The sequence below is a fragment of the Dasypus novemcinctus genome, chromosome 3, assembly GCF_030445035.2.
Source record: "Dasypus novemcinctus isolate mDasNov1 chromosome 3, mDasNov1.1.hap2, whole genome shotgun sequence".
NCBI lineage: Eukaryota > Metazoa > Chordata > Mammalia > Cingulata > Dasypodidae > Dasypus > Dasypus novemcinctus.
The window spans coordinates 79,826,942-79,847,169 of NC_080675.1; the positions used below are offsets into that span (position 1 = coordinate 79,826,942).

A 20,228-nucleotide genomic window follows, 5' to 3' on the forward strand; every position below is an offset into this window, starting at 1 on the left:
AGACTTAAATCTTTGGGCTGTCCATATGCCAACTGAGCCCTGAATCTCAACAGAGTTACAACACCTACTCTAGTTCAGTAGACTCACCCAGGACACCTAACAGGGAGGAGATGATGGACAAACAACATACCAAGGAACTGAGAGTGCCTACAATTGCAAGCAAGAGTCCCATCCATTGGATATGGGATCAAAGCCCCCCTCAGTTAATGATAGAGTTGGCATCACCATCCCAGATCCTCAGGATTGGGAAATGAACTGTGGACTAAAATAAACTTACAAGTATTCTACTATAGACTTATTATGATTCTAGCAATGGAAGAAATACCATTGTTGTAGAGGTAGTGACCTATCAATGTTCTGGGGTTAGGGAGAGGGAAAAACAGGTGTAATGGGGGGCATTTTCAGGTCTTGGAAATTATCCTGAATGACATTACAATGACAGATACAGGCTAGTATTTATCTGGCCATAACCTACAGAGTTGAATGGGAGAGAGTAAACTACAATGTAAATTATAATCCATGCATTGTGGCAGTGCTCCAAAATGTGTTTATCAGTTTCAGTGAATGTACCACACTGATGAAAGATGTTGCTAATGTGGGAGGTGTGGGGAGTGAGGCATAAGGGAATCCCCTATATAATTTCTGTAACACTTATGTAATCGAAGTAGCTTTTAAAAATTAAAAAAAGAGGCAAAGGAGGCATGAGAAGAATTCAGGGAAATAACAGGGTCCAGGCTTGTTGAGAAGGAAGTGAGACCAGGAAGAGGAAAGTAAACTTTTGAGAAACTGGTTTGTGGAACTGAAGAACTCAGTGAGGCTAAAGCTTCGGTATTGTGCGTTAAGGGGCTTGAATGACCCACAAGGAGAGGAAAATTATGATCGGAGAGGATATTAGAGATTAAGATTTCAGAAGATGAATAGGTAAGACCCATGTCTGCCATGGAGCTGAGTGATTGAAGTAAGTAGAGGTAAAAGTATTTAGAGTTGAAAATGTCAGGGTCACCCACATCAATGTTTAGTTCTTCCTAGATTATTGCGGGATCTTGAGGTGAGGAACATTGGGCACCAGTCACCATGGTCCATAAAAGGAAGAATGGCAGAATAAGACAGGTATGTATCAGCAGCAGGCAGGTTGGAGGTATTCTGGTGTGCGCGTCAAATAAATGGTTTTTGCATTAGGTGGAGGCATGGTGATTTGGAAGGGACAAGGCTGAAATGCCATGAGGTCTGGTACCAGGCCTGTTTTGCTCACCCCACCCCTGATCCCAGTCTCAGTGTCTAGAACAGTGCTCTGTACATAGGTGTTCAGTAAATACTTTTTCTTGGTTGGATTAGAATCAATCCAAAGGTCTGTAGGAGAGGTAGTGACTTGAGGAAAAGACATGTTTAAGTGCTACAGAGTAGAGGGACATTCTGAGAAGTGGTCAAAAATGTAGAAGAGGCTGTTAACAGTAGAAAGTAGTGATTCTTGTTATTTAGAGCAAGTTAATAAATATACATTCAGAATCTATGTGTAATTGTGAAGACCTTTTTAGTACTATAATTATTTTAATTAGACTAAAGTATATAAGGATGATCTAGGAAAAAGCATTCTTTGATATTAAAAGTGCTTTTCTCCCCTTAATCTGTTTTGTTAACAGAAAAAAAAAGTGAACAAGAATTAAAAGATGAAGAAATGGATTTATTTGCCAACTACTACTCAGAATGGAAAGGAGGTAGAAAAAATACAAATGAATTTTATAAGACCATTCCCCGGTTTTATTATAGGGTAAGTGGTATCTAAGCAGGCATCTTCCAGACTTCATAAGTAAAATGTAATTTTTAAAAACGAGATCAAATTTTATATTTAAAAATATAGCATTATATTTTAAATTTTATGTATGTATTCTAGTTAATCTTATCACTACTCTAAAACATTTTAGACCTGGGAAACGGATGTGGCTCAACCAACTGGGCTCCCATCTGCCATATAGGAGGTCCAGGGTTTGATGCCCAGGGCCTCCTGGTGAGGGCAAGCTGGCCCACATGGCAAGCTGGCCCATGTGGCAAGCTGGCGCATGCAGAGTGCTGGCCCACACTGGAATGCTGCCCTGCATGGGAATGCCACCCAGCGCGAGAAAGCCACCCTGTACAGGAGTGCTGGCTGACACAGAGAGGTGGTGCAGCAAGATAACGCAACAAGAGACACAGAGGAGAGAAAATAAGGTGTAGCAGAACAGGGAGTTGAGGTGGCACAAGAGAGTAATTGCCTCTCTTCCACTCCGGAAGTTCTCAGTATCAATTCCCGGAGCCGCCTAATGACCTAATGAGAATACAAGCAGAAACAGAAGAACACACAGTGAATGGACACGGAGAGCAGACAGCAGGGGGATTGGGGTTGGGGGGAGAAATAAATAAAATAAATCTTCAAAAAAAATAAAAATTAAAAAAAAATTTTAGACTTGATAAAATCTTAAGTTTTGATATAAATTGGTATAAGAATACAAAGTTATTTTCCTTTTTTTTTTTATCTGCCAGTGTTTCTTTTCTTCCTAATTTTTATTATGAGCAATCACCATAGGTATTCTACTGGATTATGTTTTCAACCTCTTTTTTTTTTATTTTATTTTAAATTATTCTTTATCATCAAATTTCACCCCTTTAGTTTTTATTTTTATTTTTTTTATTTTTTTTAATATTTATTTATTATTATTATTTTTTAATTACATTAAAAAAAATATATGAGGTCCCATTCAACCCCACCGCCCCCGCCCCCCACTCCCCCCACAGCAACACTCTCTCCCATCATCGTGATACATCCATTGCACCTGGTAAGTTCATCTCTGAGCATCACTGCACCCCATAGTCAATGGTCCACATCATAGCCCAGACTCTCTCACGTTCCATCCAGTGGGCCCTGGGGGGATCTACAGTGTCCCGTAATTGTCCGTGAAGCACTATCCAGGACAACTCCACGTCCCGAAAACGCCTCCACATCTCATCTCTTCCTCCCGTTCCCCACACCCAGCAGCCCCCATGGCTACCGTTCCCACACCCATTTCACATTTCCTCTGTGGACATTGGATTGGTTGTGTCCATTGCACACCTATGTCAAGTGAGGGCTTAGATTCCACATGGGTACTGGATGCACTCTTCCCGCTTCTAGTTGTAGACACTCTAGGCTCCATGTTGTGGTGGTTGACCTTCTTCAACTCCATGTTAGCTGAGTGGAGTAAGTCCAATAAGTCAAAGTGTAGGAGCTGAAGTCTGTTGAGGCTCTGGGCCTGGGTGTCATATTATCAGTCCAGAGATTCAAATCCCCTACATATATCTTAAACTCAGCACCAACTACAATTCCAATAAAGTAGCATGCAAGTCTTGTGAAAAGAGATCCCCTCTGAGTCCATTTCCATCACGCAGAAACACCAGCTCCAAAGAAGGGCCATCTGTCATGGCAGTGAACCCGTTCTGCCATGACCATAGAACCCGTGGGTCTCTTTATCTCTCAAAAGAACCAATACCTGGGGTTGTATCTACCTTATCTGTCTCTTAGACTCTGTTCAGTTGTACATAGGGGTATTCCTTCTGACAACCTCCAGACTCTTTTTTAGAGACTCACAGCCTTATAATCTCATTTCTCCTTTCCATTTCCCCCTTACATTAGGTCAAACCGCTTCCCGAAGTCATGTTATTATATGTAGACAGGTATATTCTGCTGTTCCGCATTGAATCTTTAATTCAAGGTCATTTTCTAGTTGCTTCTTCAGCTGGTATGTGGTAGTGATCCCTCGGTGCCAGGGAGGCTCATCCCCGGGTGTCGTGTCCCACGCTGGGGGGAATGCATCACATCTACATGCTGAGTTTGGCTGTGAGAGTGGCCACATTTGAGTAACATGAAGGCTGTCAGGAGGAAACCCCCAGGCACAATGCTACTCTAGGCCTTCTTCTTATTGCAGGTGCATAGGCTCAAAAGTGTAGCCATTAGTATCAAGAGCCCACTGTTGGGCCCTCCTTCCTTCCTGGTTCTTGCCGTTGCACCTGGAGGATTGCCGCTGCTCTCCCAGGACCCACAACAGTGACCCCCCGGCCAGGAGCCCAGTACCCCCCCAGCTGTTGTTTTTAATTGTTTCCACTATGAGTATATATAGACATTACCATATACCCTGGGCATATGCCCTTTATAACTCCCTGTCAACCATATATATTCTGTCAATAACATCCCATATCAGTATTCCTCCGCTGCCATTGTTGAACCACTCTGTGATCCAAAACTTCCCGTAAAGTGAATCCCAACATAATGTCAGCTTCAGAAGAGTCTTAGATCACCAAAATTCATATATACAATATACAGTATTTCCCCAGATCCACCATAAAACCTTTTCCCTTCCACAGCAATAATCTTTTAACTTATTCATATCATATTTCCTGAAACTGATGTACAGATTCCGAAACTATAGTTTTCAAACAAGGTAACATTTGTGCTTACTATGTGGTCCATACTTTAGGTTGTACAGTTTTCTAAATTTTTTAGTTATCCTATGTTTTGTCTTATGGTTTTCATTATTAGTCTGTCGTCCCCTATATGTTTTTGGTGTAATATTAGCTGTTTTATATTCATCCTCGTGTACTCTCACATAACTCCTCTTTTGCCCCCATATTTACCTTTGTTCTATCCATTGCACGTCCATTTTCCCCTCCCCTTAGGGCCCACAACGCCTGCTAATCTAATGCCCTGGGAGCCGTCCTTTCTCACGAGAGATACAGTTCTCTCTATTCGACGGCATTAGTCTTCCCCAGGATATGGGTCCACCCCACCCAATGGTAGAACCCACCTTGGCAAAATGAGCCTTCAGCTATTCCCTCCGGAGTCCGTCCCGCATCAGACCATACCCCCTGAGCGTCCTAACCAGGTGACCCTCCTATTTATACTTTGATACGTTTTACTCAACATTTAGTTCTCAACGAACTTCTGGCACTCTCCCATGTTTGTATGTTGCCCCTCCCTCCCACCTATTTCTTGGACCATATTACCCCTCTTCCCATCCCCAGCCCCCCTCAAACACAGAAAACCCCACCCGAAGGTAACCCCTTGCCCCCATTTTGTCCCTTCTTTGTGCTCATACTTACCCCCAGCTCATCACAGATTCCACCCCTACAGACATTAACTCACATCCTTCCTCCACCCCCCGATTTCCAGTAAGCCACTTTTCCAGACTCTAGCTCTCTGAGGCAGTTAACTTATTTCATATCATTGAGGTCATATAGTATTTGTCCTTCAATGCCTGGGTTGCTTCACTTAACATAAGATTCTCAAGGTTCATCCATGTTATCACGTGCGATTGTAGTGTATTGGTTCTTACAGCTGAGTAGTATTCCATTGTGTGTATATACCACATTTTATTGATCCACTCATCTGTTGATGGACTTTTGGATTGATTCCAACTTTTGGCGATGGTGAACAATGCTGCTATGAACATTGGTGTACATATATCGGTTTGTGTCCTTGTTTTCAGATCTGATGGGTATATACCCAGCAGTGGTATTGCTGGGTCATATGGCAAATCTATGGATAATTTTTTGAGAAACCGCCAAACTGTCCTCCAGAATGGTTGGATCCTTCTGCATTCCCACCAGCAATGGATGAGTGTTCCCCTTTCTTCACATCCTCTCCAGCATTTGTATTCTACTGTTTTTTTCATGGCTGCCAATCTTATGGGAGTAAGATGGTATCTCATTGTAGTTTTGATTTGCATTTCCCTGATAGCTAGGGATTTGGAGCATTTTTTCATGTGCTTTTTAGCCATTTGTATTTCTTCTTTGGAGAAGTGTCTGTTTAAATCTTTTTCCCATTTTTTAAATGGGTTGTTTATCTTTTTGTTTTCGAGATCTATGAGTTCTTTATATATGCAAGTTATAAGTCTCTTATCAGATATATGGTTGCCAAATATTTTCTCCCATTGTGTGGGTTCCCTTTTTACTTTCTTGACAAACTCCTTTGAGGTGAAGAAGGCTTTAATTCTGAGGTAGTCCCATTTATCTATTTGTTCTTTTGCTGCTCGTGCTTTTGGTGTGATATTCATGAAGCCATTTCCTATTACAAGGTCCTGTAGATGTTTCCCTACACTGCTTTCTAAGGTCTTTATGGTCTTGGCTCTTATATTTAGGTCTTTGATCCATCTAGAGTTGATCTTTGTATAAGGTGTGAGATGGTAATCCTCTTTCATTCTTCTACATATGGCTATCCAGTTCTCCAGGCACCATTTGTTGAATAGGCCATTCTCTCCCAGTTGAGAGGGTTTGGTGGCTTTATCGAATATTATATGGCTATATACATGAGGTTCTATATCTGAACTTTCAATTCGATTCCATTGGTCTGTGTGTCTCTCCTTATGCCAGTACCATGCTGTTTTCACTACTGTAGCTTTGTAGTATGTTTTGAAGTCAGGAAGTGTGATTCCTCCTATTTCGTTTTTCTTTTTCAATATGTCTTTGGCTATTCGGGGCCTCTTTTTATTCCAAATAAATTTCATAGTTAGTTTTTCTAGTTCCTTAAAGAAGGCTGTGTTGATTTTTATTGGGATTGCGTTGAATGTGTAGATCAGTTTTGGTAGGATAGACATCTTAATAATATTCAGTCTTCCTATCCATGAACAGGGAATATTCTTCCATTTATTTAGGTCTTCTTTGATTTCCTTGAACAATCTTGTATAGTTCTCGATGTATAAGTTTTTTACCTCTTTAGTTAAATTTATTCCTAAGTATTTGATTTTTTTATTTACTATTGTGAATGGTATTTGTTTCTTGATTTCCTCCTGATCTTGCTCATTATCGGTGTATAGAAATGCTACTGATTTTTGCGCATTGATCTTATAACCTGCGACTTTGCTAAACTCATTTATGAGTTCTAGGAGCTTTGTTGAAGATCTCTCAGGGTTTTCTATATATAGGATCATGTCATCTGCAAATAATGAAATTTTGACTTCTTCCCTTCCAATTTGAATGCCTTTTATATCTGGTTCTTGTCTCAGTGCTCGAGCCAGTACTTCCAAGACAATGTTAAATAGGAGCGGAGACAATGGGCATCCTTGTCTTGTTCCTGATTTTAGAGGGAAGGATTTCAGGACTTCGCCATTGTAAACAATGTTGGCTTTAGGTTTTTCATATATACTCTTTATCATGTTCAAAAAGTTTCCTTGTATTCCGATCTTTTGGAGTGTTTTTATCAGGAAGGGGTGCTGTATTTTGTCAAATGCCTTTTCTGCATCTATAGATATAATCATGTGGTTTTTTTCTCTCAATCTGTTTATATGGTGTATTACATTGATTGATTTTCTTATGTTGAACCATCCTTGCATACCTGGGATAAATCCCACTTGGTCATGGTGTATAATTCGTTTAATGTGTTGTTGAATACGATTAGCAAGTATTTTGTTAAGTATTTTTGCGTCTAGGTTCATTAGAGAAATTGGTCTGTAATTTTCCTTTCTTGTGGTGTCTTTGTTTGGCTTTGGTACTAGGGTAATGTTGGCATCATAGAAGGAATTAGGCAGTGTTCCTTCTGTTTCGATTTTTTGGAATAGTTTCAACAGGACTGGTGTTAGTTCTTTCCGGAATGTTTTGTAGAATTCACCTTTGAAGCCGTCTGGCCCTAGGCTCTTCTTAGTTGGGAGATTTTTAATGACTGATTCTATCTCTTTGCTTGTGATTGGTTTGTTAAGATCATCAATTTCTTCTTTCGTCAGTATGGGCTGCTTATGTATTTCTAGGAATTTGTCCATTTCCTCTAAATTGTCATTTTTGTTGGAATATAGTTTTTCAAAGTATCCTCTTATGATAGTCTTTATTTCTGTGGGGTCAGTGGTGATATCACCTTTCTCATTTCTTATTTTGTGTATTTGCATCTTTTCTCTTTTTTTCTTTGTTAGTCTTGCTAAAGGTTTGTCAATTTTGTTGATCTTCTCAAAAAACCAGCTCTTGGTCTTGTTTATTTTTTCAAGTGCTTTCTTATTTTCTATTTCATTTAGTTCTGCTCTTATCTTTGTTATTTCCTTCCTTCTTCTTCCTGTGGGGTTACTTTGTTGTTGTTTTTCTAATTCCTTCAAATGTGCAGTTAATTCTTCAATTTCTGCTCTTTCTTCATAAATATGAATTTATGGCTATAAATTTCCCTCTCAGTACCGCTTTTGCTGCATCCCATAAATTTTGGTATGTTGTGTTATCATTATCATTTGTTTCAAGGTAGTCATTGATTTCTTTTGAGATTTCCTCTTTGACCCACTGTTTTTCTATGAGTGTGCTGTTTAATTTCCAAATTGTCGTGTGAAGTCTGGGTCTCTGTCCCTTGCAAATTTCCAGCTTGACTCCACTGTGGTCAGAGATATTGTTTTGTATGATTTCGATCTTTCTGAATTCATTAAGCCTTTCTTTGTGGCCTAGCATATGGTCAATCTTGGAGAATGTTCCATGTGCGCTTGAGAAAAATGTATATCCTGCTGTGTTTGGGTGTAATGATCTATATATGTCTATTAGATCCAGCTCTTCTAATATACTGTTCAAATGTTTTGTTTCTTTAGTGATTCTCTTTTGAGATGTTCTGTCCAGAGCTGATAGTGGTGTATTAAAATCCCCCACTATAATTGTAGATGCATCTATTCTTTCACTTAGTTTTTCCAGCGTTTGCCTCACATATTTAGAGGCGCCCTTGTTAGGAGCATAAATATTTATGATTGTTCGATCTTCTTGACAAATTGTCCCTTTCACTAAAATATAGTATCCTTCTTTGTCTCTCACAATTGTTTCGCATTTAAAGTCTATTTTATCTGATATTAATATAGCTACTCCTGCCTTTTTTTGGTTGTTGTTTGCTTGTATGATTGTTTTCCAGCCATTCACTTTCAACCTCCATGAGTCTCTGGGTCTAAGATGTGTCTCTTGTAGGCAGCATATAGATGGGTCGTATTTCCTTATCCAGTGTCCCAGTCTGAATCTTTTGATAGGTGAGTTTAATCCGTTGACATTCAGTGTTATTACGTTTAGAGAGTTATTTATGGTAGCCATATTTTGGTTGGATTTGTGTTTGTTATATTTTGTTTGTATTATTTTATTTTCCCCTTCTATTTTTGTCTTTCTTGTTGCTTTTACACTCTCCTCCATCTCTGACTGTCCTGTTTTTTCCTTTCTTCCTGCAGAATTCCCTTAAGAATTTCTTGAAGGGGAGGTTTCTTGTTGATATACTCTTTCAGTTTCTGTTTATCTGTGAATATTTTGAACTCTCCATCATTTTTGAATGCTAGTTTAGCTGGATAGTGTTTTCAACCTCTTTTGTAACATAGAGGTTTACTTGGCTGGCCAACCATTTTTAATTTTGCCTTTTACTCATGTTACAAAGGATAAAAAATTTGAATCTAACCTGCAAAATAGATTGAGAATGAAAAACTTACACATTTTCTCAAAACTTTAAGAAGAAAACCTTGGGAAGCTACTTACAGGTGAAAGTGAAATCTACTGAAAAGAATGACCTATTCAATATTATGTAATATGCAACCACCATAGAAGAATTAACTGTGGAATCTTGGTTGGAAGTCTCTTGAACCTGTTACCTTCTAAACTCAATCATTTATATCATTTACAAAGATAGTAAACATTTTGTTTAGCTGGCTTGCTGAGGGAGTGAGGTCTGATTGATATAAGTGAATTATGCAGATAATTAAAGCTTATTTCTTCAAGTATTAACTTTTTTCATGTGAACTATTTTTACTGGAAACCTTTCTGTGACACTATGTTTCTCAGTCTTTTAAGAATTATATGACTAAACAATATTTGTTGGGGAAAAGAGAAAAAAATATAACTAATCAAGCTATTTTCCATACAACTTCACCCAGAGATGTAAGTAAACATTTTTACATGAATCCTTTCATTCTGCATATTTGTGTGTGCATGTGTATATCTAACAAAAATGGGATCACATCATATGCAATTTTCCTGCTTTTTTGCATTTCACACATTCTTAAACAGAGGCGACTAGACAACTGAATATTTTTGATAACTTGCAGAGGGATGGGAATTGACATTTATTGAGTGCCCAAATACTATAGAACATTTTATATGATCTCAATTAATCAGGATTATCAAATAGTATCTTACGTGAACCAGCCATTAGATAGAAATGGCATATCCCCATTCCAGAGCACAGGACTCAACTTTCTTGTATTTCCAGGACCAAGCCATTGTGCTCCACCCTTGTCATTCCTGAAGGAATCTTTCTTCCTGTCTTTCTCTTCCTTCTTTCTGTGACTACTTCCACATCCCTGATGGCTTCCTGTTTGCAAACGTGGATTTGTGCGAGGTTCTTTGCCTGTTTCTTCTTCCTTTCTGTGGTCATGTTGTAGACATCAAGAGAGGTTTAATAATTGCATATGGAAAGGCCAGGACTCAGTAATAATTTTGGGAAGGAAAAAAAGAATTTATTTACAGCTGGCCAGACTTGGGAGCTTTCTGTTTAAAACCCAAGTCCCGAATAAGACTTTCAAGTTCTTCTGATACAGAGGAAGAGTTAAATGGTTCTTTGTTTCAGTGCTCAATAAGCTTGAATTAACATATATCCCCCACATTCTAGATAAGCTTTTAGCATGAATGTCACACATTCCATGCGAGCTTTTAACACATTTGGTTTGCATTTTCCCTGAATATTTGAAGTTTATAGAGTTTGCATTGCTAAACTGTTTTTCCAGGACTGGAGTTGTTGCCATGGTTACCAAGGGCAGGGCTGCAGCGCTCACTGTCCTACACTCACAGCTCAGGACACATACAGCTCAGGTTATCTACGAAGATATGAACAGCCCCCCACCCATAGCCTATATCATTCCCCGCTTTATGCAAGCTTAACTTGTTTAGCTTTGTCATAATTATCATTGGAGTTATGAGGTGGGTGGCTGTTTATTGTTTTGATTGATTATCCCACTTATTAATTTTTTTAGTGAGTGCCTAAAGACAAAGTTTTTGGGTAACATTTGGGCTTATCCTGTTTTCAGAAGAAGTTTTCGTTCTGGACAGTAGAATCCTGTGGGTGACTCCCCCCACCCCCCCAGCTGTTATCCTGGGGGTTACTGGTGCTTACATGGATTTTTTGCCAGGCTTCAGATCCATTTATTAATTTTATTTTACCCTTAGAGTATTTACACTGTTAATCTTAAAGGGGTGCTAAAAGGAGATGATCTTTTTTCTGTAACTACTTCCTGCTGGCTATGGGTTGTAGTCCTTACCTAATAAGGTGTAAAAACTTTTATATTTTATTTTGACTGGAGGAAGATGGATCTGGCATTCTGTATGAAGCTGGATGAAGTTTTTATATGGTTAATCAAGACGTTCATTCTGAGAGAAACACACTTAATTAGAATTTTGGAATACCTGTTTTTTAAAAGAGGACATTGGATTATAGAGGTTGACAAGGTTAGGTGCCTGTAAGGATGGCACCTTTTTTAAAGGTTGGTGGGAAACTATATATATATTAAGTTATTTTATTTTCAGAGAGAAATTTTAATAGATAATAGTATTAGGTACTTAGCTTTGTTTTGAAGGTGCATTCCAGGCTGTTTAATGATTGGCACTCATGTGCTTCATCAGGTGCTTCTGATGAACCGGCACCTTTTGGACAGTTGGTTTTATTCAGGATTAGCACACCAAGTTGGAAATTCTTTTAGTTTTTAGTTGTAGGAGTGATCAGAACTACAGAATAAAGTTTTTTACATTTTGGTTTTAATTGCATAATTTCTGGTAATTTTGACTTTAATAGGTGACCCATTGCTAGGAAGCAAACCTTGTTTTGCCACACAGAGTACAGTAGAGTAGTAGGGTGGCTGAGCCTGGTATTAATTAACTGGTTACCTGTAAACCACTGGTGGCCCCATTGTTTTTAGCTAAGATGGCTATTTTATTTTATAGACATGTTTATTAACTATTTAGAAAATTAAATTTACTAGGAATTTAACATATTTAATGTACTTTTGTACATGATTTAGAATAGAAAAGATAACAATTATCAGGCATATTTAGAACAGGATAAAGGTACAGCACTTAATGTATTAATGCATAAGGATTTTGAGTTGCAGTTAATAGTTTTAAGTTTCAGGTTTGCAATACTTTACATGTTATTTCTCCATGGGAGCTGGTCGTAATGCCAATTGTGTTTAAGTTTTACTTACAGTATTTTGGTAATTAAGGCTCCACTTGGTATGTTCTTTACACAGTGAGCAAGTTGCAACATCATTGATCCTAGAAAGGAGTTAAGAAGGTAGTTTCCAGTATTTTACTGGCCTGGTGCTTAGTGCTCTTTGGCACTATGGAACGGTGCTAGTTCAGAGGTGACATCCACTGTACATTTGGCTGTACCGAGCCATTGGTACAAGAGTTTGAAACTGCAGCATAGTTTCCGTTGCCTTCAGGAGCACAACTAGAGGAGTGATGTAGTAGATATTTTTATCGTTGAGGGGTCAGTGACCTGCCTAGCCAATAACTCATATGGAGAGGCAACCTGTAGTGTATTTAAGGCCTGTTTTGAATGCACAAGAGAGTTTGACAATGTTGAAGTTTATCTCTTGATTTTATATACCTTTTAAACATTTCCAATGCAATGTGTTACATATCAAATGACTTTGCTTACTTTTACAATTTTACCATGAAGATATTAGTAGGTATTTTACTTTAATAATAGAGGAAAAAAACTATTTTTCATTGTTAAAATGAAAACAGAAGATTCCCAATGGAATCAAGGCAACTTTCCATTACCATTTATTTAAATATGCACCTTGCGGTGATCTTCAGACAGGTTTCATTATCATGAAGTTACTTTTTGCCATTGATGCCAATCCAGGTGTTTATTTAACAATGGCTTCTAGAACTAGAACTGTTTAAATACTTCAGTTTGGAAGATTTTTTTTTTTACAAATTTTTTACGATTGACCACAATTATAGACTGGCACATTTACTCCAGATTACAGTTAGCAACCAATGGAATCTACCTTATGCATTTAAGAGAGAGCAATTTTACATTTAATTTAATTTCATTAAACATGAGCTTACAGTTCCTATTATTTTAAAGATTTAATACATATAATGTTAATTTATTAAGCTGGTATTTTATAAACCCAAGAGATAATACTTAAGCTAAACAAGTTGAAATTGTTATTGATTAAACAAAGAATGTTGTTTTCCTTTTTACAGGGGCTTAAAACTTTTTGTTTCGATAATTTTAAAACTGAATAATTTTAGAAGCATATTAACCTTTAGGCTCTGGAATATAAAGCAATTATTTAACCTATTTTAATTATAATTTAATGAGGATGTCATAGCTTTTTAACAGTTTCGTATATTTAGATTTTACATGACTTTTTATACCATTTAGTTTAATTTGAGTTTAAGAAATATATATATTACTTATATAATTGCATATTTAACTTTAACAATTTGAGCAAATAGGCAGACATGAATAGTTTGATTCAGAAACACCATTTAGTTATTTAAAACTTTTTCTTTGCTGGTTAATTCAAAATATAGTTCTTTTATTGACTTTCCTGGTTATATTGCTGTTTGGAGAGAACCTGACAAGTATTTGGGCTTTTGTTTAGACTGGAAAGAAACCGGGTAGCTGCCACTCATTTTTTTTCTTTGAGACAGCTTGAACAATGGGGCAGGGGGTTGCTTAGTAAGGCCTGGTACACTGAGAAGAGTCTTGTTTACTGTTGGAAAACCTGGCAACAGTTATTTCTGAATTCTGGTGGAAATGGCCAATCAGAATTAATTTATATTATTTTAAAGGTTAAGGAAAAAGTTTTTCCTTTAAAATAAGGGTAAAGAGGAAATGAGAAGACCAAAAATATTTAGAATGGCATAAAAGTGATATGCATAAACCCTTTTCCTTATAATTTAAGTTTTTAAAGTTAATTATTAAGTTGAATTGCCAAGGGGTGGAACTGTAAGCTAAGGCAAATGTGAATGCAGTTTATAATTACCATTACAATAGTTGAAGACCAGGGGTGAAATTAGTTATACAATAACTATAGGATAAGTTTAATAACTAACACCATCACAGTAAGCATTAGGTAAACCCAAAGTAGCCATAAACAGAGGTAAATCAATTCAGTATCACCATTACAATAGTTGAAATTCAGGCTACATTTACTCCATTGTAATAGCTTTAGTTATAAATTTATATGTACATATATATATATAAAAGTACTTATACAATTCTTGTACAATGATTTTGATTCTTAGGTACAGTTTTTAGCATGTTTTACTTTAAGATGAATTGGATACCTTTATTAAGTTACAAGAACATTATTAGTAACAACCCTGCAAAGCTTTCCTGTTTATTTCCTAGTAACTGAACACATTTCATCTGTGGGTTATGCATTTAATTCACCAGCAAGACTGTATTGGCGTTTAAAGATTTATTTATTTTTTTAAACTTTTTAAATTAAAGTTAACAGATCAGAAAGTTACATTAAAAAACATAAGAGGTTCCCATATAGCCCACTCCCCACCCCCCCACCCCCCCACCCCATCATTTTTGTGAATTGTGTTTTTTGAAGATATATATATCACCAAAAAAATGTAAAGATTTTAAGTTAACTTTTACTGTGATTTCTTAGGCGCAAGCAAACTGACAAAATCCAAATATGGATTTTAAAGTTGAACACCAAGTTAAGCACTGATTAAAACAGAAGAATTCCATATTTTAGCATTTTAAGGAATTTCCTGTCCTTAATTGATGGTACATGAGGTCTTATTTCGATTACTGTATACACTTTTTATAGGCACAATTGAGTTTAAACTGAGAAGTTTGAGGTTTATTTTTTCAATTTTTAAGGAGACATGACATGAGGTCTCTGGGTTTTCAGGTTTGTTTTTCTTTTTGAAGTTTTTATGACCCTTACTGCTGACTGTTCCCAGCCAGACCATTAAAAGGACCATCAAGTAATTAGAGGTTTATTGTTTTCAAGCAATAGCCTCTTCCTTTAGACTAAAATATTTTACTAGTTTACATCTTTAAAACATTTCAAAGCATCTCTACATAGACTTACAAAGAGAGAGATTCAGAAAAGCAGAACTTGGGCAGAAGTCAATTATTTTGACCTTTGACACTTTAGGGAGGGAATTTTATTGCATTTATTCTGATCCTGCTCTGTGTCCCCTTTACCTCTCCCCTTCCAAGTAGATCTGTGATTAGATAGGAATGTGGCTTACAAATAGAAGGCATGGACTCACTGGAAAGGGGCAAGCCACTCTCCCCTTCCCAGCTCTCTGCTTTTGTTATGCATCCTCCTAAAGGGAGGAGGCAGGGGAGGTAATGGTAGTGAGTTCCCAGCTGCTAAAATGGTTTGAAAAGAACCTTTTCAAATTCAGCGCCTCACCAGCCACCCTGACTAGGGCCAGTTTTAATAAAATTGGGTGCGCAGTGTGGACATGGACGGTCCCCAAGCCCCGGTAAAGGGGGCAGACCCAGAGAGGCGAGAAAGTAGAGCACACACATTTAGATTCCGCAGTTTTGCTTTATAAACTACAATTATTCCACTCCTTTGCTAATGGCAAGGGAGGGTTCCAGCTTAATTAAATTCACCACTTTACATAATCATACAATTTAATACCGGCATTTAGCAGACAAAGAAGCACAAAACTTTTCAACCTGATTCACAATTTCTATATTTCTTTGGCACAGCTGCCCCCACAGCCATTACAAATTTTAGAAAGAGCGAACACTTAACATTAACATCTGAACAGGATCACCTGCTTACACTTTCTGTCTATAAAGCAAATCCATCTGCAGTTGCACCGTAACAAAAGATTCCGGCTAAACCTTTTTCACTGTCTGACCTTACATTTAGAACAAGCCTCACTGCAAAGCCAATCCAGTTTTTCTCTAACCAAGGTTTTCTAAATCCATACCAATTTCCAGGAAGTTAGGACTCAAACCTTTAAACATCCTTTCCTTTTATAATCAAGCCTTCACTAACTCAGTGGAGACAAGACCAGAATCAAATGCTAACATGCAGTTAGCCAAACCCAAACACCAGGCTTTCCACCACGCCCCCTCTTTTTTTTCTTACAGACCTGGAGGAGATAGCTTCCCCCTGGATTTCTGGAGGTAATGGGATCTCCCGGGAGGTGATCAGGCTCCCCTTCCTAGCAATTAAAGCTAGGGTTTTCTTGACACTATGCTCCTCAAGGGAGTCTTGTCTTTTTCCGTGTTTGGAGTTTTTTCTTTCCCAGAATTTTTTTCAGATCTTCTATTGCCCTCATTTTTGTCAGGAGGATTCCGGCGGAGCCCACATCTTTTCTGGACTAAATGTAATCCAGGGGTGCCCAGAAATGGGGTTCACCTGAGTCCTCTTGGCTTCCTCGGGGATCCGGAAGGGGTAGCAAAATGCTACCTTCTCTGGCCTTCATTTGCAAATCCTGGGAGAGCCCCTAGATGTTGTAGATGTCAAGAGAGGTTCAGTAATATTATATGGAAAGGCCAGGACTCAGTAAAAATTTTGGAAAGGAAAAAAGAATTTATTTACAGCCAGCTGGACTCAGGAGCTTTCTGTTCAAAACCCAAGCCCCAAATAAGACTTTCAAGTTCTTTTTATACAAAGGAAGAGTTAAATGGTTCTTTGTTTCAGTGCTCAATAAGCTTGAATTAACATATATCCTCCACATTCTAGGTAAGCTTTTAACATGAACTTCATACATTCCATGTAAGCTTTTAACACATTTGGTTTGCAGTCCCACTGCTTCAGAGAAACCACTTATCTTCAGTTACCACTTCTCTCCTTGGCTGATTAGCTGGTTACATAGCCACTGTAGTGCAGTCCCAGTCTCAGCCCCAGCCCCACCTCCATCCCCTAATGCTTCTTCCTTCTCCATTCTTTTTGATGGGAAGAATGGCATTTTAGTTCTTGGAAGGTGAAGGTGAAAAACGTAACTGCCAATAAGGAAGAAGAAATCCGCAAAGCAAATTGTTCTAAGTCAGGCTGAAATGAGTCATTTTGAAGTCCTTGTTATGGAAATCACCCCCATTGGTGGACCCTCCTTCTTGGAAGCCAACATAATAGACACTATCTTAACCTCTCCAAGAAGGAAGGTGATCATGTCTCAACAGGTATGCATGCTTTCCTAAAACTGTCAATCTTCAGCTAGTCCTAATTTAATTCTATATCAGTCTAAGATGACAGTGGAAATATAATATTTTTATTTAAAGATTTATTTATTTATTTTTAAAATTTATTCCCCCCTTCCCAAGATGCCTTTCTCGTCTGTCTGCTCATTGCATTGTTTTGCTGGCCTTCTCCAAGAGGCACTGGGAACTGAACCTAGGACCTCCCACATGAGAGCCAAGTGCCCAGTGGCCTGAGCTAACATTTGCTCCCTGCAGGCTGAAACTGGCTTGTGGCATCTGCTCAATGCAGTGGGGGCAGCATCTAGCTTGTTGATAGGGGGGCGGCTCCTACTCGACTTCTTTTAGGAGGCACTGGGACCCAAACCCGGGACCTCCCATGTGGTAGGGCAGTGCCCAACTGGTTGAGCCACATCTGCTTCCCAACATAAAACTTTAAAAATATAAAATGAGCAGAGCGGGTGTAGCTCAGTAGTTGAGCACCTGCTTCCAATGTACACGGTCCCAAGATCAATTTCCAGTTCTTCCTAAAAAGAAAAAATGAGAACTTAAAAATATAAAATGAAACTGAGGCAAGATTTGCTTTTGCAGGGAAAGGGCCTGACCTTGCTGATCACTGAATTCTCTGCGTCTGCATTTATTTTGTTAAATAAATTTGTTAAATGAATGATAACTTAAAGTTAAGCAAAATTTAAGGTGAGATATGAGAAGTAATTTGAGGCAGTGGCATACATATTTTTTTTACTTTATTTTTTAGAGCATTTGTAGGTTTATAGAAAATTCATGCAAAAGTACAGAGTTCCCGTATATACCCTTTCTCCTTCACACAGTTTTCCCTATTATTAACCTTTTGCCTTAGTGTGGTACATTCGCTATAATTGATGAACCAATATTATTATAATTACATTACTAACTAAAATGCATAGTTTACATTCTGGTTTACTCTTCATACTACTTTCTTAAATGCAAGATTTCTTATGTGCAAAATGTCGTTGATCTTATCCTTATTTAATGTGTTGCCTTTATGTGTACTAAAATAAAACAAACAAAAAAAGAATAGCTATTATGTTCACTCACGTATGCCCTCTGCCCTCAAACCAGTGAGTTCCATAATCCAGTGGTATATTTTCCTGCTATGGAAGTTTTATGGAACCAACTTCAATGACTGAGGATGTAGTAAGGCAAGTATATTTTATATAACCCACAGTTTAAAAATAAATTAACAATTTATTTTTAGCTGCCAGCTGAAGATGAAGTCTTACTACAGAAATTAAGAGAGGAATCCAGAGCTGTCTTTCTACAAAGGAAAAGCAGAGAACTATTAGATAATGAAGAATTACAGGTAAGAAAAAAATAACATTTTGCTTTAAATGTTAACCATTTATTTGTACTAAAATCATGCATGATCTCATGTGCCCTTAATGGAGTCAGTACTGTACGTTGGTGAAAGCACGGGCTCTAGAGCATTGATTCCCACCAGAATCACTTGTAAACTTGTATGATCCCTGTCCCTTAAGGATAGCAGTTGTTGTGTTTTTTGTTATGTTACTAGGTGATTCTAGTATATAGCAAGGTTAGAACCACTGCTGTAGAGTAAGAGTACCAGGTTCACATTCTAGCCATGCTGTATTAGCTTGGGCAATGGGCTTAGTATTTTTATGCTTCAATTCTCATCTGTAAAGTAGGAATAATAATACCTATATCTTACAGTTATATGGATTAAAGAAATACTGTTTGTGAAAAACTTAGTAGCCACTCTTTAAATGTCACTATTTTTATTGTTATGTTATTAGTAATCAAAATGGTAATAGTGGATGAGAGTCATCTTAATATTAACTCTCTGCTATCAGACCTTCATTTTAACGGAAACAACATATTTCCTTTTTAAATTGTGTTACTTTTTAACATCTTCATTTCTGCAATTCTCCTAAGAACTTATGGTTTTTGCTGGACAAATACCAGACACCACCTATGATTGGAGAAGAAGCAATGATCAATTATGAAAATTTTTTGAAAGTTGGTGAAAAAGCTGGACCAAAGTGCAAGTAAGATTACTGTAATTAACAAAGGAGTATTTTTTTTTTATTGACTTTGTAATAATATTACATTAAAAATATATATGTGAGGTCCCATTCAACCCCACCCCCCCACCCCCCCTCTCCCCCCCCCAACAACACTCGTTCCCATCATCCTGACACATCCATTGGATTTGGTAAGTACATAACAAAGGAGTATTGTAAGCAATGTAAATGCCTCAAGTAAATGTTAATGAAAATGTGAATGAGGTAAAATTTTGAATTACTAAAAAATCTGAAATAATTGTCCAGAGTCCAGAAAAAAATTACATTAGTATGAAGTTATTAAAAGAAATAATATAGGTTATTTGTGATACTCCAGGCCTTTATTCTTAGGATAAAAGAATGCAAAGGAAAAACAAATGAATGCATAGACTTGATATTTTAAGATTTTCAACTAAAGTAGTCTCTTAGAGTTCTAACTTTGGTTTTTATTTGTTCAAGCTGATGCTGTTATTTAATTCATATAGAAATTATTTTCATATTATACTAGCAGATCATTTTAATATGTATATCTTTTTCTTAGGCAATTCTTCACAGCAAAAGTCTTCGCAAAACTCCTTCATGCAGATTCCTATGGAAGAATTTCCATCATGCAGTTCTTTAATTATGTCATGAGAAAAGGTGATTCTCTTTTATTGTACTCAAACTCCTATCTGGGAACCAAACAGAATTTTGCTCCATGCTTTTATAGTATCTCCTTCATGTGAAACAACTGTCTTACTGTGATGGTTAGGCTATTGTGTCAGCCTGGCCAGGTAATTGTGCCCAATTGCTTGGTGAAGCAAGCACTGGGCTAACTGTAATACAAGGGCATTTGTGGACTTTAGTCACCATTGACTTTACTGCAGTGGTAAATCATACATAGCTGATTATAATTACATCAACCAGGGAGATTACCATCAGCAATGAGTGATGCTTAACCCAATCCCTTAAAAGGGGAAGTGATTCCAGCATTGAGATAGAATTTCCCAGCTTGTCTTTGGACAGCCAACATCTCCCAAAACTCTTCAAGAACCTTC

The 20,228-nt window shown here is 37.5% G+C and overlaps 1 protein-coding gene across 6 annotated transcripts in view; it reads left to right on the forward strand.

The window, feature by feature from the left end:
- The window catches only part of PPP2R3C (protein phosphatase 2 regulatory subunit B''gamma), a 57,239-nt gene that overhangs the window by 8,847 nt on the left and 28,164 nt on the right, over positions 1 to 20,228 (forward strand). The window contains exons 2-6 of one of the 6 annotated variants that reach the window (XM_071213986.1): positions 1,030 to 1,110; positions 1,641 to 1,768; positions 18,369 to 18,473; positions 19,064 to 19,176; positions 19,733 to 19,830. In XM_071213986.1, coding sequence (XP_071070087.1) covers positions 1,676 to 1,768; positions 18,369 to 18,473; positions 19,064 to 19,176; positions 19,733 to 19,830 — 409 coding nt within the window. In that variant the 5' untranslated portion in view covers positions 1,030 to 1,110; positions 1,641 to 1,675. Of the gene's footprint in view, positions 1 to 1,019; positions 1,111 to 1,640; positions 1,769 to 18,368; positions 18,474 to 19,063; positions 19,177 to 19,732; positions 19,831 to 20,228 lie in introns of all 6 variants that reach the window. The other 5 variants (XM_004467910.4, XM_058293553.1, XM_071213987.1 and 2 more) reach the window with 5 other exon arrangements.